Source organism: Triturus cristatus, chromosome 1_1 (assembly GCF_964204655.1).
Source record: "Triturus cristatus chromosome 1_1, aTriCri1.1, whole genome shotgun sequence".
Taxonomy (NCBI): Eukaryota; Metazoa; Chordata; class Amphibia; order Caudata; family Salamandridae; genus Triturus; species Triturus cristatus.
In genome coordinates this window covers 50,088,583-50,110,250 of record NC_140579.1, presented here as the reverse complement: position 1 = coordinate 50,110,250, position 21,668 = coordinate 50,088,583, and the positions used below count along the sequence as shown (strand labels likewise).

The 21,668-nt window shown below is 47.0% G+C and overlaps 1 protein-coding gene across 3 annotated transcripts in view; it reads right to left on the bottom strand.

The window, feature by feature from the left end:
- Positions 1–21,668, bottom strand: part of LOC146869338 (solute carrier family 12 member 6-like) — an 836,907-nt gene that overhangs the window by 264,442 nt on the left and 550,797 nt on the right. For all 3 annotated transcript variants that reach the window (XM_085651026.1, XM_085651041.1, XM_085650987.1), the window contains one exon: positions 20,444–20,639. In XM_085651026.1, the coding sequence (XP_085507152.1) occupies positions 20,444–20,639 (196 nt within the window). The remainder of the gene's footprint in view (positions 1–20,443; positions 20,640–21,668) is intronic.

Here is a 21,668-nt window from a genome sequence, read left to right as displayed (position 1 = left end):
AGACACCATACTACAATACAACAGATCAGATCCTGAATGGGAAAAATTGTTGCTCTGGCCCACAGACACAAACATCTGCCAAGAAAGATTCCTGAATAGAATACAGGGTTTTACTATCAATAGGCCAGACCCACGTGATGTTCAAAGACAGCATCCAGAGGTAGTAACAACATACAGTGTAGGAAAATTGTGCCTCGAATGGTTACAAAAATCTACACTCGAGGATGTGAAACAACACTTACCTTTACTTAAAGAAGGCGCAGAACTTAGGGATTTCTTGCTAGGACCAAGAAAACCGCATCAAAAACGTTTCATATATGCTGGCATCTATGCTGCTTATAATGAAATATGGAAGGTTACACAAGCAGAAGCCGCAGAAGGAATACGAGAAATTGATTGTGTTAATTTAGCAAAATCTCTCGCTGTGGTCGACAATGGGTTAATGAATCTGTCATCCAGGATATATTCACTGGGCAACATTGTATCCTCTGCTATTGACATACTGGAACGAGATTTAGCCATACTGCAACAAGGCCAATCTTAATTACGTTCTATTATGTAATTAGGCTGGACGCTACACAACTTGCGTGCAGGCTATGTGCCTTGGCGTTTCGTCAACACTATATCTCTGTTTACAGAATACAATTTCACTGATAAACAGATCAAACTGGCACAAAGGGGAGCAAAGTATACAGTGCTGAGCATTGAAAAACCGGAAAAATTGCTGTTTACGGTAGCAGAAAAACCAGCAACAGAATGGATCATTCATGGCAAAATAACTTTGCCTGTTACAACTTTCCATTTTTGGTATTGCCTCAAACAAATGCAATCAGGCAAATATGAAAGGTTGGGTGAAGAATACACTAAGACATCCTGGGATTTACCTTACACACACAGATGTTGGAGTGGGGGTCGTGAAGTGTTTATTATCGGTACACACTGTGAAAATGCACTGAGCGGGTCACTCATTTGTCGGGATATTAGTTTACACGGGGCTTGTAACGGTTCTATGGCAAACCTGTCCTGCCACCTGCAGGGTACACCAGCTGCTGTGATTAATCCAATGTTTGGCCAACTTTCGAATGGGAGTTACCTCATGTTGAATGATCAGAGTTGCTGTGGCATGCTGCCAGGAATCCCATATCTGGTAACGGTTAGTGCCAGGGTCACTTGCTGTATGCGTGTATTGTTCCCCCAAATATACACAGTTAGGGAGTAGCCTTTATGGCCTTCATTGAATGTTTCTTCTATACGATTCGATACTTTAACCAGAATGAAAGTCATGCTTTTACAACAAACCGTGCCTTTGACCTCGGCCAAAGAAACCTATGATCTATCGGCTGCGATACAGGTTTTAATAAGTACAAACTGCCCTATACATTTCGTAGAAATGATGGAACGTATCTTCAATATGTCTGATACGAGCGGCATTGTACATGTATTTAAGAGCATATGTTCAGGACTGTTAGCACCTTTTCAGGCAGTCCTTGGAATCATTCCAAACTTTGTGCACTCTGTGTTTGGTGGTCTACCACTAATTCTAGCACTCGTTGCAGGAATCCTGTTTTTATTGCTGCTACTCTGCTATGGCAAGCCAATCCACCGGCGTCAATCCCAGCAACTTGGAGAAAGCTCTCCTGGAACGGGAGTGTCGTGAGCGCATGGTACAAATTTTGTGCGTACCTTGTCTACGAGAATTAAATACAACATGGTTTCTGTCATTCAGACCAATCTGGCAAAATTGCATCTTACCTGTTCTACGCTGCCTGCTTTGCGGTGAAGAATGCGTGCTAGACATCTGTCTAACACTCCCATCAGTCATGCCAATGGATATCGATACTCTGCTGGACCCGATAACGGCCCATGCTCAGTGTTGTCCCCAGAGGCTACCAACCCTGATGACAGCATTCTTTGAGATATCACAGACGCAACATGCTACTGCTGAGGTACGAGATGGATCAACACGCACACAGGTAACATCGGATACGAACATTGCTACTGGCGATGCTTCACATCAATGTGCAGTTAATCTTCTAAACAAGGTATTCCAACTATCACCGACATCGGTAGACTATCTTTTGTCTACAGGAGTAGAGGATTTCATATTTTCACCAGACCCTTGCACTGACTTTGATTCGGCTCACAGTGTACCAGGGATGTTATGAATTTGGCCCCCATATTTTCAAAACAGAACATATAAACTTGGAACGCTTCCTAGAATTTACTTTTTTCAAAATTTGAATGTACATGGCAATTCGTTTTAATCTGCTTACAGTACAACTATTCATAGAGAACAGACTTCTTTGAACACTTCCAGGGACACATTGTCACCTTTATTAACCACAATTTCATTTATGTACCATGACATGAAATGGCGTTTGAATATTTCTTATAAAATGTGAACCGTTTTCATCTTAGGTATATATTCATGATTCATTTATTTAGCATCTTTTGTAAACATATGCTTAGAATGTATAACTGCTTTAATATGTACAGCACCTTTGCATTTCATGTCTAGCTAAAGTTTTTTATAACAAAGACTTATTTTAGTATGCTTTTACAACTATTTTTAGCAACGTGTAGTACTCAATTTAATTGTTTAGCATTTTTGTCTAGCATCGTTCATTCGAAAATGGAGTGGGTGTTGTATTCGCTTTAGGTGTCCATATATAGGTTTTCCGGAAACATGTCCTTATATAGGCACAATTCGCATTGCCCTTATATAGGCACAGGATCCCAGTCCTTGCTTAGGCATTAGACATGCTATCCAAATACAGGCATGGTTACCTACATCCATCCACCCCAACGTCACAACGAGTTCTTAAAAACAGACCCTTAAGCTGTTGGGAATTTCCCTAGCCCAGGATTATTGATTTCTCCAAGAACTCATTTATTATGCATGAACCGCTATACCCTAAGGGTTCATTCATGACGTCTTCCTCTGCCTGACTTTACGTCAATGCAAACATTCCTAAACACCTTCCAGGTATAAATATACCTTACTGCACCATGGCAAGCCACGGCTTGGCTGCAAGACTTGATACTGCTCTCCACGGCGGCAAGCAAGGAGGAGACCTCAACTTAGAGGAGCTCGTGTCCCGGCCTGATGCACTGACAAGACGCTGTCATTTCTGCTCGCAGAGAATCCCTTCGTGGGGTGTTAGAGTTTGAGAACCGGATAGAGATTCCGAACTCTCTCATTCCTAAGGTATGGAGCTGACAAGAACCTAGAGGGACTCTTGGCATACAAACCTGGCAAACAAACTATAGCATACCAGTCTATAGAATAAAAGCACCTACTTCTTACCTTGTCCTACACTTAGGTACACTGGGGTAGAACTAGTTAGAGAACGCATCGTATGGGTACTCGCATTTTTAGCCTATGTTATTTGTGTATATGAATATATGTGTCATAGCTAAAAGATAATGCTAGCGCAGTATTATTTCTTCCTACTGTTTATGCTGTACATAATATATCTTGCATACTGTCTTATGATTGTAACAGCACATATCTCTTACACGAGAAATAAGACTGTTCAATAAACCCTTTTATTGAAACGCCCGTCTACTCTTTCTGTGTAAGCTCTGCAGAAACTAAGCATGCACGATTAGCTGAGTGAAACTGTTTTCTATTGTTTCCACGATTCTGGTAGTGTTCCGATTCTAAAGGGAAACAAAGTTGTCATGTTTATGCGGTTGCAAGAAACTACTCCCTTATTTTTTTATTTTTTTTTTGAAACCGTTTATTACAGAATCCAAAAAATATACAAAGATGGGCCTACAACCTTCAGGCCGGCCGCTAGCAAGCAGAAGGAGCATGTGATACAGACAATAGCACGCATGCTGCGGCAGAGGGAAAGTCACAGGAGTTGGAAAGCGTTGGCAGCCACACCATCCGGACCCCACATAACGGTTTCTTTTTAATATAAATAACAGCAAAAAACAAATCCACAAGGCAACCCACAATCGGAAACAGCAGCATGTGCTCCCCGAGGAGGGGGACCCCACTAGTCCATAGGAGTATCGAGGGGGGGAAAAGGTCAGGACGGGGACTAAGTAAACTCATTGCCCAGAACCGGAAAGACAAACTGGCTAAGGAGACGGGGCCGGTGACGGATCGGGCAATAACGGCGGGGTACAAATTCCCCCACGGTAGGCATTCCAGGGGCCCCACACTTTCACCCATTTCGCAGGCTTACCTCTCGCAACATACACCACCTCTTCCCGGAACATGCACCAATCCATGTTATCCTTCCACGCCGAGACAGTCGGCGACCTCTGGGAACCCCACAGTTGAACAATGTCACGTTTGGCCACCATATATCCCAGAGTCACCCACCACGTCTGCGGCACCGAGTAGTCGGTTGGCTCCCACACATTCAGAAGACATCTCCTCGCCTCGGGCAGCAGCGACACACGCGTAACTACCCGCAAAACCTCATGCACTCCACTCCAGAATCGCGCCACATCCGGGCACTCCCACAAAATATGGAGAAAGGTCCCCAAAGAGCCACACCCACGCTTACACAACCCGTCCACAGCATAGCCCATACGCATCAGCCTCGGCCCCGTAACATAGACCCTATGGAGTATCTTGAGCTGGACGAAGCGAAGGCGGGCCGGTATGGCCACCTCTTTCGGGGAGGCCACCGCAGACACCCAGTCCTCGTCATCCAGCTCCAGTCCATCGGCAACCCATGCCTCACGAAGGCTAGTCAGCAGTCCCGAACGGTCATTGATAAGTTTTTTATAAATTAATGAAATCGTGCCGTCCGGTACATGCCCATCCAGCGCTCTATCTTCTAGCGGGGAGTACTCCGGGATGGAGGCGACGTCCGGAAAAACGGAGCACAACGCATGACGAATCTGCAAATATCGAAAATACTCCCTGTCCTGCAGCTGGAATTCTGTCTGCAGCACATCGAACGTCTTGAATCCCCCCCTCGTCCAGAGGTCGCCCACCCTGCTGATGCCTATCATGTCCCATTTCTCAAAGCCCTTCGAGGTCCACAGAGAGCCCAGCCGCTCAGATGCGTACAATGGCATCGCCCGGGTCAAGCGATCCTTCCACCCCATCGCCACGTTAGCCGTGTGCCACACCCGTACCATGACCCCCGTGGGGCCCGTCAGCCGCGCGTCATGCGAGCTAGAATAAAGCGCCCGATTATAGTCACCGCCCGGCAGTAACATTTTATCCATCTCAAAGGCCGGGTTCAGGGCGGGCCCGTAAAGGCCGTGATTGATCGCAGCCAGCTGGGAGGCCCAGTAATATCGCTTGATATCTGGGAGGGCAACCCCCCCGTCGTACCACGGGAGCGTCAGCTTCGCCAGGGCGATACGCGGCCGACCCTCCCAAAGCAATCGGCGCTGCAAACTCTCCACCTCGCGAAAGTAGCGCGCCGGGACAACGTCCATTGTATTCTGCAAAGCATACAGGAAACGTGGCAGCTACATCATCTTAAACAATGCCGCCCGGCCGAGCGGCGAGAGCGGCAAGCGCTTCCAACGCGCGACGTCCTCCTTCAGGCGCTGGAGGGGGGGAAGCAAGTTCTGGCTATATCGGGCCTCCGCGTCCAGGGTAATGAAGACACCCAGGTACCTAAATCCCCGCGGGGCGATCTGAATAGGACAACCCCGCGGAAGGATAGGATCCTCCCCAGAGAGGACATATACACACGATTTAGCCCAGTTGATGACCAGGCCGGAGTTGAGGCCAAATGAGTGCAATACATCAACCAGTACTATCAGTGATTTACGTGGGGAAGCCAGGTACAGAAGAATATCATCAGCGTAAAGAGATACGCGGTCCTCATACTCGGGGGTCCATCGGAGACCACGAATAGAAGGTTCCCACCGCAGCCACTCCGCCAGGGGCTCCAGGGCAAGCGCGAAGAGGAGCGGTGATAATGGGCAGCCCTGCCGCGTGCCCCTGCCCAGCTCAAACGGAGCCGACACTCTACCGTTCACAACCACCTGCGCTAGCGGTCCCGAGTACAACAATTTCACCCAACCGATGAATCCCGGGCCAAACCCAAACTTCGCCAGTGTCGCCCAAATATATGGCCACTCAAGTGTGTCAAACGCCATAGTGGCGTCTAGGGATGCCAAAATGGCCGGTTCCCGTATAAACGGGACACGTGCGAGCACCCCATGCAAGCGCCGCAGGTTAAGCGCAGTGTTGCGATGAGGGATAAAGCCGGACTGATCCTGGTGAATCAAGTCGCACACCACGCCAACCAGCCGAGTAGCCAACACCTTGGCGAGAATTTTGGGCTCCGCATTCAACAGCGAGATAGGCCGATAGGATGTGACCCGGTCCTGCGGCCTCCCCTCCTTATGAATAACCACAATAGTAGCCAGACGCTGGTCTAGCGGGACGGAACCCGCCGAGTGGGCCGCGAGGAACATAGCACGGAGATGCGGCGCCAGCGTATCCGGTCGCAGCTTGTACAACTCGATGGGAAGACCATTAGGACCCATGGCCTTGCCGGAAGCGACCGAACGTATGGCAAGGGCAATTTCCTCAGATGTTGGGGCGGCCTCCAACGACACTCTGTCCTCCTCCGAAAGGGAAGGCAGCGCGATATCTCTGAGCAGGGCATGGGAATCCTCTTCCGAGCGGGAGGACACCGGGGAATACACCCCACGGAAATATTCTGCAAAGCAGTCAACAATTTCTTCCGGCTCAGTAACACACACACCATCCTGTTTCTCAATCGTTGGGACAACTCGACTCGCTCTCTCCTTTTTGTCCAGCCACGCAATCAATTTACCAGCCTTATCACCCACATCATACAGTCTCCCCTGTTGCTCTCTACTGAGGCCCCTGGCCGCCTCCGTGACGAGGGCCTTATAGGCCGCTTGCTTGAGTCGGAGAACATGTAATTTGTCATCCGTCACCCCACATTCTAGATCATCCTCCAACTCGGTTATCTCAGTTTCAATACGGGTCACCTCCTCCCGCTCGCGCCTCCGGGAATGGGAAATAAGGGACAGGGCCTCCCCCCGGAGTACCGTCTTGAACGCCTCCCACAGAGAGACCGCCGATGACACAGACCCCACATTATCGTCAAAGAATCGCTTAAGGGATTTAACCAACTCTGCGCGAATGGTGGGGTCACGCAGGTACCAAGGATTAATCGGGACCACCCTACCCTCTCCCCTCGGGAGAATATCAAAGTGCAACAAGAGTGGGGAGTGGTCTGAAATACCCCGCGCCAAATGGCGCACCTCCCCTATCCTCCCCGCATGTGCCGCCGGCACCAGGACATAATCTAGCCTTGAGAGACTACCATGGGCCCCAGAATGAAAGGTGTACTGTAGCTGCGTGGGATGTTTCAAACGCCAACAATCCACCAGCCCCAAGGTATCCAAGAGGCCAGACAACCACGCTTGGGCACGGGGGAGATCCCTAGGGGGGTGACGACCCTCCATTCCGGAAACCACAGCGTTAAAATCCCCCCCAACCACTAGAATCCCCTCCGGAAGGCCAAGGAGGAGGCGTCCCAAATCCGCAAAGGTGGTCGTCTGCCACCCTGGCGGGACATAGACAGACACAAAAACGACCACTCTGCCCTCCATTCTACCCACCAGAACCGTGTAACGTCCCCTGTCATCATGGAGCACCTCATCAATTTCCAACGGGAGCGAGTTCTTGGCCATGATGCCCACACCCCTTGAACCAGACGTGAAGCCCGAATGGGCCACAAGGCGGTAGCCCCGTCGATTCATAGCACAAAAGGAGTTACCAATGAGGTGTGTCTCCTGCAGAAAAACTATATCGGGTGAAATTCGTTTCAGGAACTGCAGGACCACACCTCGTTTTATCCTGTCCCCCAGTCCATTAACATTCCAGGACAAAAGACTCAGTCCCCTACCCCCCATCATAAACGAAAGCAATCACTCGTCCCCCAGAGAGCACTTTAGAAATAGCACACCGATACTTTTGCCTTGTGGTGTAAACGAACAACACCCTACCCCAACACAACCGCCCCAACAAAACTCCCCCCTCCCTGCACCCCTGCATGAGCCCAGACAGCCCCCCCAACTTGCAGTGTGCCTGTCGCCCCTATATAATGAAACTAGCTAGACCCTCTAGAGGAGGAAAGAGTACCCCTTCTAGACCCCGCACCACCTCCAGAGGAGGGAAAAACGAATACAGAAGAACGAAAAACCCTAAGCTTGGCCGAGAGTGGCATCATATCCGTCCAGAGTGAGGCCCAGTATCAACACCTCAGTCCCGGTCCAGTGGGCCGTCTCCTCCCGCCGCCACCCCCCCCCCCCCCCGCCAAACTACTCCCTTCTTGATTCACAAGGAGTTTCTAGTGGCCTCTGAGTTAGCTGGCACACAAAGAAATTAAGTTTAATATACGCGATAGGGGCATACTGACCTCAGAATATGCCAAAACTATAGTGTATATTATTCCAATGCGCAGAGCTTATTAGGGAAATAGGACCTACACTACAGAACATGTCAGGAACTGTATCAGGACAGAATTCCAAAAGATGTTGGATTTGGGAGTTATTGAACCCTCAGATAGCCCTTTGGCTAGTCCAGTAGTCCTGGTGCCTAAACCTCACACCAAAGATGGTAAGAGAGGGATGAGGTTTTGTGTGGATTACAGGGGTCTCAATGCAGTCACTAGGACTGATGCCCATCCCATCCCAAGGGCAGATGAGCTGATAGATACTTTGGCCTCAGCCAAGTTTCTAAGCACATTTGACTTGACAGCTGGCTACTGGCAGATCAGACTAGCTGATGATACAAAAACAAAGACAACATTTGCTACCCCTAGTGGGCACTATCAGTTTGTGGTGATGCCCTTTGGTTTGAAGAATGCACCTGCCACTTTCCAAAGGTTGGTGAACAAAGTCCTTACAGGCCTGGAAGACTATAGTGCAGCATATCTAGATGATATTGTTGTCTTTAGCTCCACCTGGGAGGATCACCTGGTCCACCTAAGGAACGTTTTGGAGACCCTGCAAAAAGCAGGCCTAACTATCAAGGCTACTAAGTGCCAGATAGGGCAGTCAGGTTTTGCACCTGGGCCACCTTGTAGGTGGAGGCCAGGTTCAACCATTGCAGAGTAAAATCCAGACCATAATGGACTGGGTTGCACCAACTACCCAGACTCAGGTGAGAGCCTTCTTAGGCCTGACTGGGTATTACAGAAGATTTGTAAAAGGTTATGGATCCATTGTGACTCCCTTGAATGACCTTACTTCCAAGAAAATGCCCAAAAAGGTTCAGTGGACAGTTAGCTGTCAAAAGGCATTTGATGACCTGAAGCAGGCCATGTGCACTGCTCCCATTCTGCAAAGTCCTGATTACTCCAAAAAGTTCATTGTGCAAACAGAAGCATCTGAGTTGGGGGTAGGGGCTGTACTGTCACAGTTGAATGATGAAGGTCAGGATCAGCCAGTAGCTTTCATAAGCAGAAGGCTGACCCCCAGAGAGAAACGTTGGTCAGCCATTGAGAGGGTGGCCTTTGCTGTGGGTTGGGCTCTGAAGAAGTTCAGACCATACTTGTTTGGTACTCACTTCATTTTTCAGACAGACCATGAGCCCCTCTTATGGCTAAAACAGATGAAGGGCGAAAACCCCAAACTTTTACGGTGGTCCATTTCCCTACAGGGGATGGACTATACAGTGAAACATAGACCTGGGGGTAACCATGCCAATACAGATGGACTCTCCAGATATTTCCACTTAGAACATGAAGACTCAACTGGTCAGGGTTAGTTTAATGTCCCTGCGTTTGGGGGGGGGGGTGGTTGTGTAGGAGAATAGAATCTGCTTCTTATGGTTACCCCCACTTTTTGCTGATGTTTCACTGTTTTTCGACTTTAGTCTGGCTGGGTCCCTGCTATTCAGGACCCCAGCCTAGCTGCTTCCTCTCTAAATTGATTCCTTGTACCTTAGGTACACCACAGATTGGATTCTGGGGTGCCCTTACAAGTCCCTAGTATATGGTATACTATGTACCCAGGGCATAGGTACCCCAGAGGCCTACCATGGGCTGCAGCATGTATTATGCCACCCCTGGGAAGCCCTCCAAAATGACACCACAGGTCTGCTACTGCAGCCTGGGTAAGGTGGTGCAGGCACCCCTTACTGAGGTAAAGGTTCACTATATCTCACCTATCACTGCACATATAAACCTATCAGTCACCCCATGGAAGGCCTTATCAATCCTGAAGGCAGGGTGCTTGGTTTTGTGTGAGAGGGTGCCCATGCATGAGCAGAGCCCCTCTGCAGCCTTCGGAATCTCTTCTCCGGGGTGGTCTGTGATGCAGCCTGACCATATACTCTTAAGTGCATTATAAACCAATGGTAAATGCTAACTTTGGACTGGCTGCACGGAAACATGTCGTTTTTGGTGTCAAACACCTTGGAATCATACCCCCACGCCAGTAACTGGTGTGGGAGTACGTTCCCACCCTTCTAGAGGAAGAGACATGACCGCACCGGTATACCCGGTACCAGCTAACCGAGCCCTGGCAACACAAAATGGATGCTGCCAGCCACAGACACGGGTCTGGCCTCCTGCTGCTGACCGAAACTCCGGTAGGGGAAGCCTGGACAATAGGTTTTCTGTCACAGGGAGGTGTTACCACCTCCCAGACAGGCCTTAGTGGATTAGGGCTGGGTGGGAGCACTCCAGGAGTGCTTTGAAGTCTGCACTGGGGCCACATTTGGTGTCCCTGTGCATAGTCCAGCTCAAACCAGTTGCAGGGGCTACCAGCCCCTGCTCTGGCGCGAAACTGGACAACGGAAATGGGTGTAGCCACCCCTCTTTCCAAACCCTCCCATAGATGGGTCCCTAGAGTAAGTCCTCCCCTTCCTTGGGTATAAAGAAGGAACCCCTGTCCTTAGGACTTTAGATTACACCTGGACGAAACTCTGCTACAGAAATCCCGGAATTTCGACGATGTACACGACTAGATGACTGAAGAATCTCCCTTGAAGTAAAGGAGTTACTCCTCTGCTTGGCAGGCACCAAAGACGCATCTGACCAGTCTGCATCTCCGAAGCTCCCGCCGGATGCTGAAGACTTTGCAGCCCAGGAGTTGGGTTTCCAGACTTCCCAGAGGCTGACCCGAGTCCCCAGCAAAGCTGAGACCTGTAGCCCTCGTGGGTACCGTGGAACCAGAACCCCTGGACACCGCGCACTTTTGCAAGGGCATCAGATTCTCAACGTCCTTTGAGGCTGTGTATTGGGTTACTTGTAGCCCAGACCCAGAGCACCTTTTCCACCGAAGATTGCTGGCCTACACTCCATGAGTGTTCCGTGAGCCTGCCCTTTGTGTGTTCGCTCGAGGCTCCTGCGTGATCCCTGGTCCGTCGACTGGTGGAACCTGTGAAGGCAACTCTGACTTCAATTGGGCTTCCCTGGTTGCTCCAGATGTGCCCTGACTCTCCATCGCTTGGGGAGTCCCCAGGACCTTGCTGGTCCGCACCGAAGCATTTCTTCTCTTTCTGCGTGGGTTGCTGTTGCCAAGGCTTGTTGTGTCCAATCCGGGCAACGACACTGCAGCACTCGACATCCTTCGTGGGTCAGCTCGAATCCAGCTCCTGGTCGTCCTCGATGCCCCCTGGTCCTCGTGGCTGGAGAGTCAAGCTTCCCCTCTTCTCACCTGAAGCACCCGACATCGGTGGGCATTCGTCTATCGTGCCCCTGGTCACTGGCAAGTGACCCAGAGTCTGTCCCCTCTGCTTTCGGGTTCTTCACATCTTCGATCCAGGCTTGGATCTCTTCGGACACTTCTCCTCTTCCCGGCATCAGCACTTTTCAGTCTCCTGCCATTGAAAACAACGGCGCGACGCGACACCATTTGGCACCTATGCACCCGGCTTCCCTCGGTGAGGTAACACAAGTACTCCGGTCCTCCCGAGGGTGTTGGCCCTAGAACCATCTAAGTCCAAAAGGGTTTGTTCCTAGTCCACCTCTAAGTGTCCTTAAACTTTACAATTCTAACCGCGACTTTCCCCATAGAAGCTAACGGGAGCTCGCGGCTGTGTTCTCACACTGCACACGGCCCTCGTGGGTGCCCTGTGTCATTACCTTGGGTGGTTCCTTGGGGTCCCAGTGATTCTACAGGCTCTAGGCCTTGTTTCTAGTTAAGTCGTGGTTCTTATACCACTTTCTTAGTATATGGTTTGGCCCGCCACCAGGGCCTAACGTGTATTGTGCTAATTTACTGTAATATTTGAAGTGTAACTTATGTGTTTTTGCCTCTAGCCTCATAAAGAGACTAGAGGGGTGTGTTTAGTAATAAATACATATATTTTATAAATATATATACCTGGTGTGGTCTCCTTTCATTCAGCCACTCAAGAGATTATAGACTGGTAAGACAAGCTGCTTTACATTCCTTCAAGACTTAGCCTGAAGGCTGCTCTCCATAGCTACCACTAGGATAGCTTTCAATAAAGGTTGTCTTTAACCTATCATCAAATCTGGTGGAAGGTGCCCACTTTAACTAGTGGACAGCATATACCAGACCAACTTCTCACAGCCATTAATGTTTGTTAAAAACGTTTTAAACACAGCAATGGCTCTGACATAACCGGCCAAGATTTTATGTTAGAAGATTTGCCTACGGGCATGCGGAAGCAGTTGCTTTGATATGCTTTGGGTGAAGTCAATGCCTTGGAAAATTCAAAAGGTGAGGAATTGATTAGAAGTATCCATCAGAAAAGCTTATCAACAAGGGGAAGTGAGAAACTTTTAATTCAGTAGCAAGGGTCTTGACAAGGAACAAGCGAATGTGCTCCTTCTGCATTGTAAGAATCTTCACTGAAGTAATTCACAATAGAATTGTCCCGCCCACATGCCGGTTTCTGGAACACATTTTTATCAAAAATATTTTCGCATAAATGGTAAAAATCTTATATATGTAAATGCATATCCCTGCACAGCAGTGTATTTAAGGATGTGTTTACTAAATTTTGGATGTTTTTCTTCTTTGAAAATGAGTTCAGATTGAAAGCATTAATACATAAAACAACTTTACAGCATCACTATCACATTGCAGTTGTATGTACCCTTAAAACAACCATTTGCAATGCAATCGGTCTCGCCTTTGGGACCTTATAGGTATTTATCCATACAGCCATAGACTAAATAAAATCAATAACAAAAATAGCTAATTAAACCTTACTGATGAAAGATTTCTGCTTTAGGAAAGGATACTCTTACCACAAAACTGTAGAGTACCAATACTATTGAATTCAGAAAGATGGCCTGACAGGATTCCATCCTGTGTCCTACCTGTTAAAACAGGTTATAATAGGAAACAGATTATAACAGGAGACCTGTGACATGCAGATTACACCTTCAGTAGTGAGCAGTTAGCTTTTTTGCCAATGGACCAAAACAGTAGTGATCATTTGGAATACAATGGCCCTCTATGTTGGGGTATAATCAAGAGGGGGACGTCAGAGCTTGTTATTTATCGAGGTCCTGTTCCCGTGCTCCAAGGCGAGTCTGTTAATATCAAAAAAGGGGGAACAGTTCCTCTCTATGGGCCTAAGTAGAGAGTTACAATGACTTACTACACTATTAAAGATGGTATCTGGGGGGGATCTGCAAATCCAGATCGTAATGCCCTCACACACCTGTTAGGGTGTCATGCTTCATCATTGGGCGCTCCTCGTCGGACCGGCGCTGCAATGTCCGACGGGCCTGGTGGCATCTTTGTCGGAGCTCTTTTGATCGGGGAACGCCGTTTGGTGAGTGAGGTGTGTGGGGCTATAGGAGAAACATTGTTTTCTAAAGGGTGTAGATTGTGATTTTTAAAAAAGGCCCCTAACCTTGTTAGTTCACTTTATTAATGCTCAAGGATGGGACTTTGTTAAAAACAGTGAGGCTACGTGCGACAGATGAGGGTATTCAAGTAGCCTTTTGTTGATTAAGTCTATGTTGGGGCTCACACTTCCAATTGCTAAACTAATACAGTTGGTTTCTTATGGATTATTTTTATTGAGCATCAAGTGGACTTTGGTAATTTCAAAATCTCACTGGTATCTTCGCGCCTACAATATCTATTAACACACTTTAGACAAATATTCTAACTTTGCTACATCTTCATTGTTGTTTTAAAACGACATTGACGATACTAGATTGTTAGAAATGGGGGTCTCTGGTTGGCAGTGGATGGCCACCGTACAAGCAGGGACCCTTCTTTCTAAGTCAGAGTGAAGGGCTGCACCCCCTTGACAACCCCTGCTCCACCCTGTGGTAACGTAGCACGAGCAGTTAGGCTAATCTCAGCGGCAATGTGTAAAGCGTTGATAATCATACACAGCAAATACAGTGTGGAACACTACAAATGGACACAACACAGGTAGTTATCAAAGGAAATAGTTATATTTATAGAGACTTATCACAAGACCAAATAACGAGGCAATCACAATACTGTACAAAAGTAGTTCTCTCGGGATGCTGCAAAAGTAGTTCCAAGGGGTAAGGTAAAGTTCAGTTCAGGACAGTGGTCTCTGCGACCCCTCTACTCACAGTTCTGAGATGTTGACAAATAATTCACAAGAAATGTCGCTCCGGCGGGTTAGCGATGTTTTTCCTCACGCTCTGGTCACGGCCGCTCGCTAACAGGGGTTAGCGACGATTTTCCTTGCGCTCAGCCGCTGTAGCGATGATTTTCTGGTCGCAAACGTGCGGGGCGATGATCAGGCCAGCGAGCCTTCAGCGGCAGTGATGCGACGCTTTTCTTTACGCTCAGCAGCTGTAGCGATGATTTTTGGCCGCAAACGTGCGGGCGATGATCAGGCCGCAAGCCTTCAGCGGTAGCGATGCGATGGTTTTCTATACGCTCTGTAGGTGTAGCGATGATTTTTAGGCTTTAGCGATCATTTTGAGGCTTTAGCGACGAAATGAAGTCTACTGGCCCTGAGACTTCAGTCAGGGGGCTAGCTCTCTCTCTAGCCCTTGGGCGATTGCAGGTTCAAGATTAAAAAGTTCTCTTACAGCTCCTTGTCTCTCCTTTTTCCAGTCCAATGAAAAGTACTGCAGGCCAATCCAGGGAACAGCACACAACACCAGGACAGTCCTCTCCTGCAGATTTCCTCAGTTCCAAGGACAGAGGTTCGTCTTGAAATCCAGGGGCAATACAAATTGTAGGGGCTTCAGCACAGATATTTATACCGCAAAAGTCTTTATTCTAAAGAGTCACAAGTCACTGAACCCAGCCAGAACTTGTTCTGCTCAGTCCTGGACCACTTTGTTTACCAGGCTGCTTCTTTCCTTTCAGAGTGCAGGGCAGAGACATCAGACGCACCACAGGAGGTGGAGCCAGCATTGTGGATGGAAGGCACAGCCCTATTCAGGTCCCAGGCGCAACTCCTCCCACCCATCTAGATGCAGATCTCTCTATTCACCACTGGGACACCTCACCCTGTCTCCTGGAATTCCCCAGCCCTGTCACTCCAAATCCAGACAGCCAATACACATAACAGCAGAGCACACTGGAAGGCTTAGGCAAGAAAATACCTACTTTCTAAAAGTGGTATTTTCAAACACAGAATATAAAAATAAACTTCACTAAAAGATGTATTTTAATATTCTGAGCTCAGGCATACTAAATTTGTTTTTCTACCATGTTCCATGGGTCAGTTAGGACTATAGAATGTAATAGCCAAACCTCCCATTCTGGCCTATGGAGAACAGGTAGCCTTACAGTAGTGAAACACGAAATTGGGTGTAATTCACTACCAGGACATGCTACACACATCAGAGCATGTCCTACCTTACACATACAACGCACCCTACCTTAGGAGTGGCTTACATGATGCCAAAGGAAGGTTCAGGGGTTGGGAAGTGGGTGCACTTCACAGCCAAGATGGCAGTTCTAGACTGCGCACAGACACTTCAGTGGCATGTCTGAGACACACTTTACAAGCTGCTTCTGTGGGTGGCGCAACTCAGCGCTGCAGGCCCACCAGCAGCATTTGGTTTACCAGCCCTGGGCACACACATGCTACATTACTAGGGACTAACAGGTAAACCAAATAAGCCAATCATGGATATACCAATTCACATGTCATATTTACACAGGGAGAGCATATGCACTTTAGCACTGATCAGCAGTGGTAAAGTGCCCAGAGTCATAAAATCAACCCAAACAGGTCAGAGAAAATACAGGTGGAAGGCAACAAGTTTAGGGATGACCCTGCAAAAAGGGCCATTTCCAACATAGATCAACAGTGAACGTTTGCATTTCTAATAAATATTGCAATAAGTGCATTTGAAAGGTCAATTTAATAAACATAGGCCACACAGAATCTATTTTCGTCAATTCTTTGTAGCATTTTATTCTATAGAGAATGGTCTTATACTAAGTAAGGCAAACAGTAAATATGATGTAAAACTTTAGAGTTTGGTCATGGTGGCTATAAAAAAATAACAGTTACATTCCATTTAACTCTTCATATACCGAATCGTGCTGTTCGCCACACAGAGGCTTTCGGAAAAAGATGCCTCAAATGGGGTAGAGAGTGATGGTCTTTATTAAAGTTTTAATTTAGGGAATGAATATATGCATGTGGCGTGTCCCACCTGAAGATCTAAATCCATACTAATCAATCATTCAGCAATAATTAGTACAGGCCTTGTCAGCCAATGTGCCATTTGCAAAAGTAATGAACAAAATATCTCAGTATGTGCAGGAGATTCCATTAAGGTGACAGTGCCTCAGGGCAGGTAGGGCATTTACATTAGAAGGTGTAGCACGTGGCCATGGAGGTTCTGTAATGTAAACCCCCTCGTCCTTCCGTCCTCCCTGACCCTATTCTGCCCCGAACCCTGTCTGTGACCAAAGGCCTTAGTGTATCGGTGAAGTAGCCTGACAAGAGTGCATAGGACTTGCACTTTCAATCTCACTGACCATAGACAGCATTTTGTGGGGGAGGGGAAGAGGTGGCTTCATTTTGGGCACATCAATAACATTTGCTGGTTAAATTAAAAAAGTGCTAGAAAGTTGAAAGTGTTGCCACTGCCAAGAAATGAGACTCTGCCATCCATTAGTGTTTTAAATGAATCATCCTCCCAGTGGGCCAAGAGCCCCCTCCTCCTCCCCCCCACTCCTTTTATTGATATAGTCAATGATTACTTCCCTGGCACCACACACATTCATTCGAATAAGAGTGGAACAACTCATTCTGAATAATAAAAACCCCAGTGCTTGTTAGTAAGGGAGTAGGTTCATCACGCCACTAAATCTGCAAATGCACACATTTATTTTACTCTCATTCCACTGAAGACGCCAATCATAAGGTCAGTAACTGCAATATTAGTCGCTACAGCCTCAAAACATGGGTGGGTGGATTAATGGAGAGGGCAGAGGGAAGGGCAAAAGGGTGGGCGGGGGCGATGGATATGGATTCAGATACACTGAACGAAACACGCTCTGGGCAGGCGCTGGAAAGAATTGTGTGCAGCCTGCTTGTCATAGGTTGGAATCATTGCAGTGCCTGGCCTGCCTTTCATGCCTGTGGGGTCGATAGCATTATTATGACTTAATTGCGTGACACAAATACCTAACAAAAAAGTACCGGAGGATGAATCAATTGGTGCTATGTCTGAAGTAAAGAAAGGTAGGGCATAAGAATAGGTGGGTAGATTATTTTATAAAATATAAATCCTGCAAAATTCTGGATACAATGCTGACGTGTTTGAGCTACTGTGTCCCGTCAGCTCACTGCAGACTGGGAGCAGGTTGTTCAAGGATTGTTAACAATTTCCTTTCTAGCTTAATCGTCCGAAAAATATAGCCCACTTCCTTGCTTCTTGGACCTGTGTCCCTGCAACAGACCCCCCACCCATCATGGTTTCCAGGACTTTAAGTGGGATAAAAAAAATGGTGGTCTCAAAGCGGGGTGTCTGATGTAATGAAGGGCGTGGCTTAAAACACAAGCTAAAAATCTGTGCTCAGCATAGTGTCGCACCCGACTGGTATTTTGCTGCTTCTGTCATTGCATCCAGATATATAACACAACAAGTAACATTACATCTACAACAATCCATGACTATTGGATGCATCCTTGTACTCTGATAAGACCAGCATGGTTGGTACCTTTGTCACTGCTGAGGCTTACTATTGATGTTGCGAATTCCAAAAAGGGGGTTTAACCTTCTCAGCCAGGTACAGATGGTAACTCCTTTCCTTATACTTGTACTGGGCTTCGAAGAATTTTAATTTTTCTTCCACAGCACCACCGCTTTCAGTGTTTCTGCCTCGCACAGCATCCTCTATATCGCCTCATCTGTTTGAGGCCAGACGAGAAGCAAGCTTGTAAAGTACATTCAATATCTTCATTTGTGCATCATGTTTTAAGGAAGTTAGCCTCAACCCAGATGTTCTTCATAGTGGTAACCCCCGATAGTACTCGAATGCAGCCACATTCACTGCATCAAGGGAGAAACCTATTACCTTGTTAAACCGCATACAACCGTGGCTAATTACCTCCATGTAGCCTTAACGTCCATCTCAAGGCAGGTCATCTGCAAACATGCTTATCGTTTCACACTGGTCACAACGCCTTCCTAGACTGAATGGGTGCCCAGTTATAGAGATGTTGCAGCAGTCCTGCAGATTTTATGCTGTAAGGTGTCCTGGCATTCGCTCTCTCTGAGGCTGCATTGTGCTTTCCGAAGCCAATACGTGCGGTTTCCTCACCGCTGAAAACAACCATAGAATCAGGATTAAGATTGGTAAGGCTAAGGTGGGTCGCATTGCCTGCCTTAAATGTCTTTAAAAGTTGAGGTGCTGCTGTCTTTATGGCCGTTGGTGAAAGGAACGTTAGGTCAGCAAGCTCTTTGAAGCCTGGGAGTAGTGGCAGTAAGGATCTGGGCTGAGCTTTCTGCTGGGAAGTCTCAACTACAACACAGGCAATACTTTGTGGTACTTTGAATGGCATATCCAGGTTTGCTATTTAGAGTAACAGTAGATCCTGGAAGGTGTTAATATTGTCTATCAGTGATACAATAGACAACAAGCCTGGAGCAGGGATATGAGTGTAGGTATCGGAATAGGTTGCAGTATCCAAATATTGTGACGGTGAAGGGAATGGTGGTCTTCTCTTCTTCCGAGGTGGTTGATCTTGTGGTATGTGGTAAACTGATAGGACCAGTCTGAGGTGACAAAGCTTTAGGTGTGGGCCAGGTGTGATCTAAGGTGTAGGAGGGACGATGTTTGTGGGCACCACAACACCTGTGGAGGTAGAGGCAAAACTGGTGATTGCACTGGATCATCATTACGTATGACAATGATCGGGGTTACTTGGATGGGCTGGAGAAACTACTAGACAAGGAGAAGTTGATGGTAATCTTCTTGAAGTCAAACTCTTGTGCTTCAATGTTTATGTTCTCAGTCGAATATCTGAAAGCCAAATGCCTCAACAGCAAAAGATATCGGTGACGCCAAATGGTGGGTCTTCTTCAATGTCTAAAAAATGTCCTTTTTCTAAGGGCAAGCATGTAGGAAGCATGCCCATCTTCAACAATAGCTTCTTGGAAGTTGTCCTCAATGGTGTCCTCAACATTGATTGGATGCAAGGTCTATACCTGTAGCAGCAATGCTTCTTGTGTCTCCTCCTCTCCCTGGATCTCTCTCTGAGGGGGTTCTTAGGGACTGCGAGCTCTGAACCAACTGATGGAGCACATTCAATCATGCCTCCCGCACTTCCTTTATCAGGTGGTCCTCCAGTCTGTCTTTAGGGCGGATACCCTCATGATCCTTCAAAGTTTTTTTTGTCATTTTTGGTAGAAACACATTCCTGCAGAGTGTGGGAATTGGAGAGGCTTAATCACACAAAGTGCGAGAGGATCATTTGGTGCACTTGACAAACAGAGATGGAATGAATGCCAAACTCTGTGGAGAAAATGTGGAAAAAGATGGAAAGATCTACAGATTGTTAATCAAAAAAATCTATGGCCTAAGGAAGACGTTGAGTGAGGGCAAAAACTTGGAAAAAAAGACTTTTTCAGTCAAAATATAAGGCATGATGTAACTGGGAAACTCCTTAAGGGAGCATTGCCTTAATTGTTGGCCAGAGTTCAGCCTGTCTGTTTTTGCCTTCATTTCAGAATTTTTTTCAGGGCTCAAAGGGCAGCGAGGTTGTAGTTACTCTCCAATGTTATGTATTAATGTTTTCAATTAGACCTCATTATAAAAGAAGAAAACACCAGAATTAGCTAAACCCAGTCTTGGACAGGCTGCATTACATGGTTATGCGTTTAAATTCATGCGAAAGAACCATTTATTTTGATTTTTTTAATTTTGGTAGAAAGTGTTCCAGAATCTGACGGCTAGGTGGGACCAGAATTCTTGATTGGGTGTACCAGCAGGAGAGCTCACAAAAGGAGTGATATAGGGCAAAAGTCATTCAGTGTTCTACACACCAATGTCAATATAGAGGAATACCTACTGATAAAGGTTTTGTAGGCTCTGGTATCCTCGTTTTGTCTCCATGCATTGGGCCAGCCCATGAGCACTGTATTGTGCTTCATACCGCCCAGACCGCAGGACTGGATGAGATGTGAGAGGCCGTCTCGCAACTTCTGTGCAACCACCAGCTGGACGAAACCCTTCGTTTTTTCCTTCTCCATAACATACTTGATTGTCTGAAACAAATCATATGGGATAAACATGTTAGGAAAGCTTGGAAGGAATTAGCTACTTACTTGTAACTCCAGTTTTCCTGCATTGCTGAAATCATTCCTCGTTGTTAGCCTGGACATCGCTAGTAAATTTAAATAGCATCAAACAGTGTTAAAATGGCCATAGGCCTCAATATACTGTTTGTTTAGTAGAGCGTCCACCTTATTTAAAACAGCCAATGAGCTGAAACTGCTGAGCTCTCTTACTCCCTCAAGAGCCCATCATGGTTCAGATTATGTGAAGAGTACACATCATAATAGTGAGCCTTATTCTAAGGAGGAGGAAAGGTTGCATTTAAACATATGAAAGATATCAACGATGGAAAACGGGAGTTACAGGTAAGTAACTCATTTTTTTCCTTGAGCATTGGATCTTTCATATATTCATATGCTTGAATCCGGATAGCCAGCAGTACATAACATTTCAATAAAGAGGGAAGCTGCCTTACCTTATTCATGTAGGTTAAGTAGAACTGCCTGTTCCACTGCTGAGTTGGTTGCTTCATTCATTTGTAGGTAGTAATGCCTGCTAAAGGCTTGCCTGCTTTTCCATGTGGCTGCACAGTAAATGTTCTGTAAAGACACTCCCAGCATACACTGCAGCTTGCAGCTGTTTTGCCATTGTTTTGGTAGAGTGTGACCTCACTCCACCCAGGAGTGGATGCTTTCTATTGTTGTGAGAGAAGGTGATGACGATGGACAGCCAAATTACAATGCCTTTTCCTGGACAGAAGAATGAGACAAATAATTCATCTGAAGAAAGCAAGTCCTTGGTTTTATTTATGCCGAACCTGATGCACCTACGAAGATCCAGCAAGTGGAAGGATCTCTCAGCAGAAGTAGACTGATGAGAGAATAAAGATCTCAGGATGACAGATTGATTCAAGTGAGCATTTGTTAGGAGCTTTGGTATGAATTTTGGGTTGCTCTGTAAAATCACCTTGTCTTTGGTGAAGCAAAGAAAGGGTGAAAGACTGTTGATTCTCCTACTCT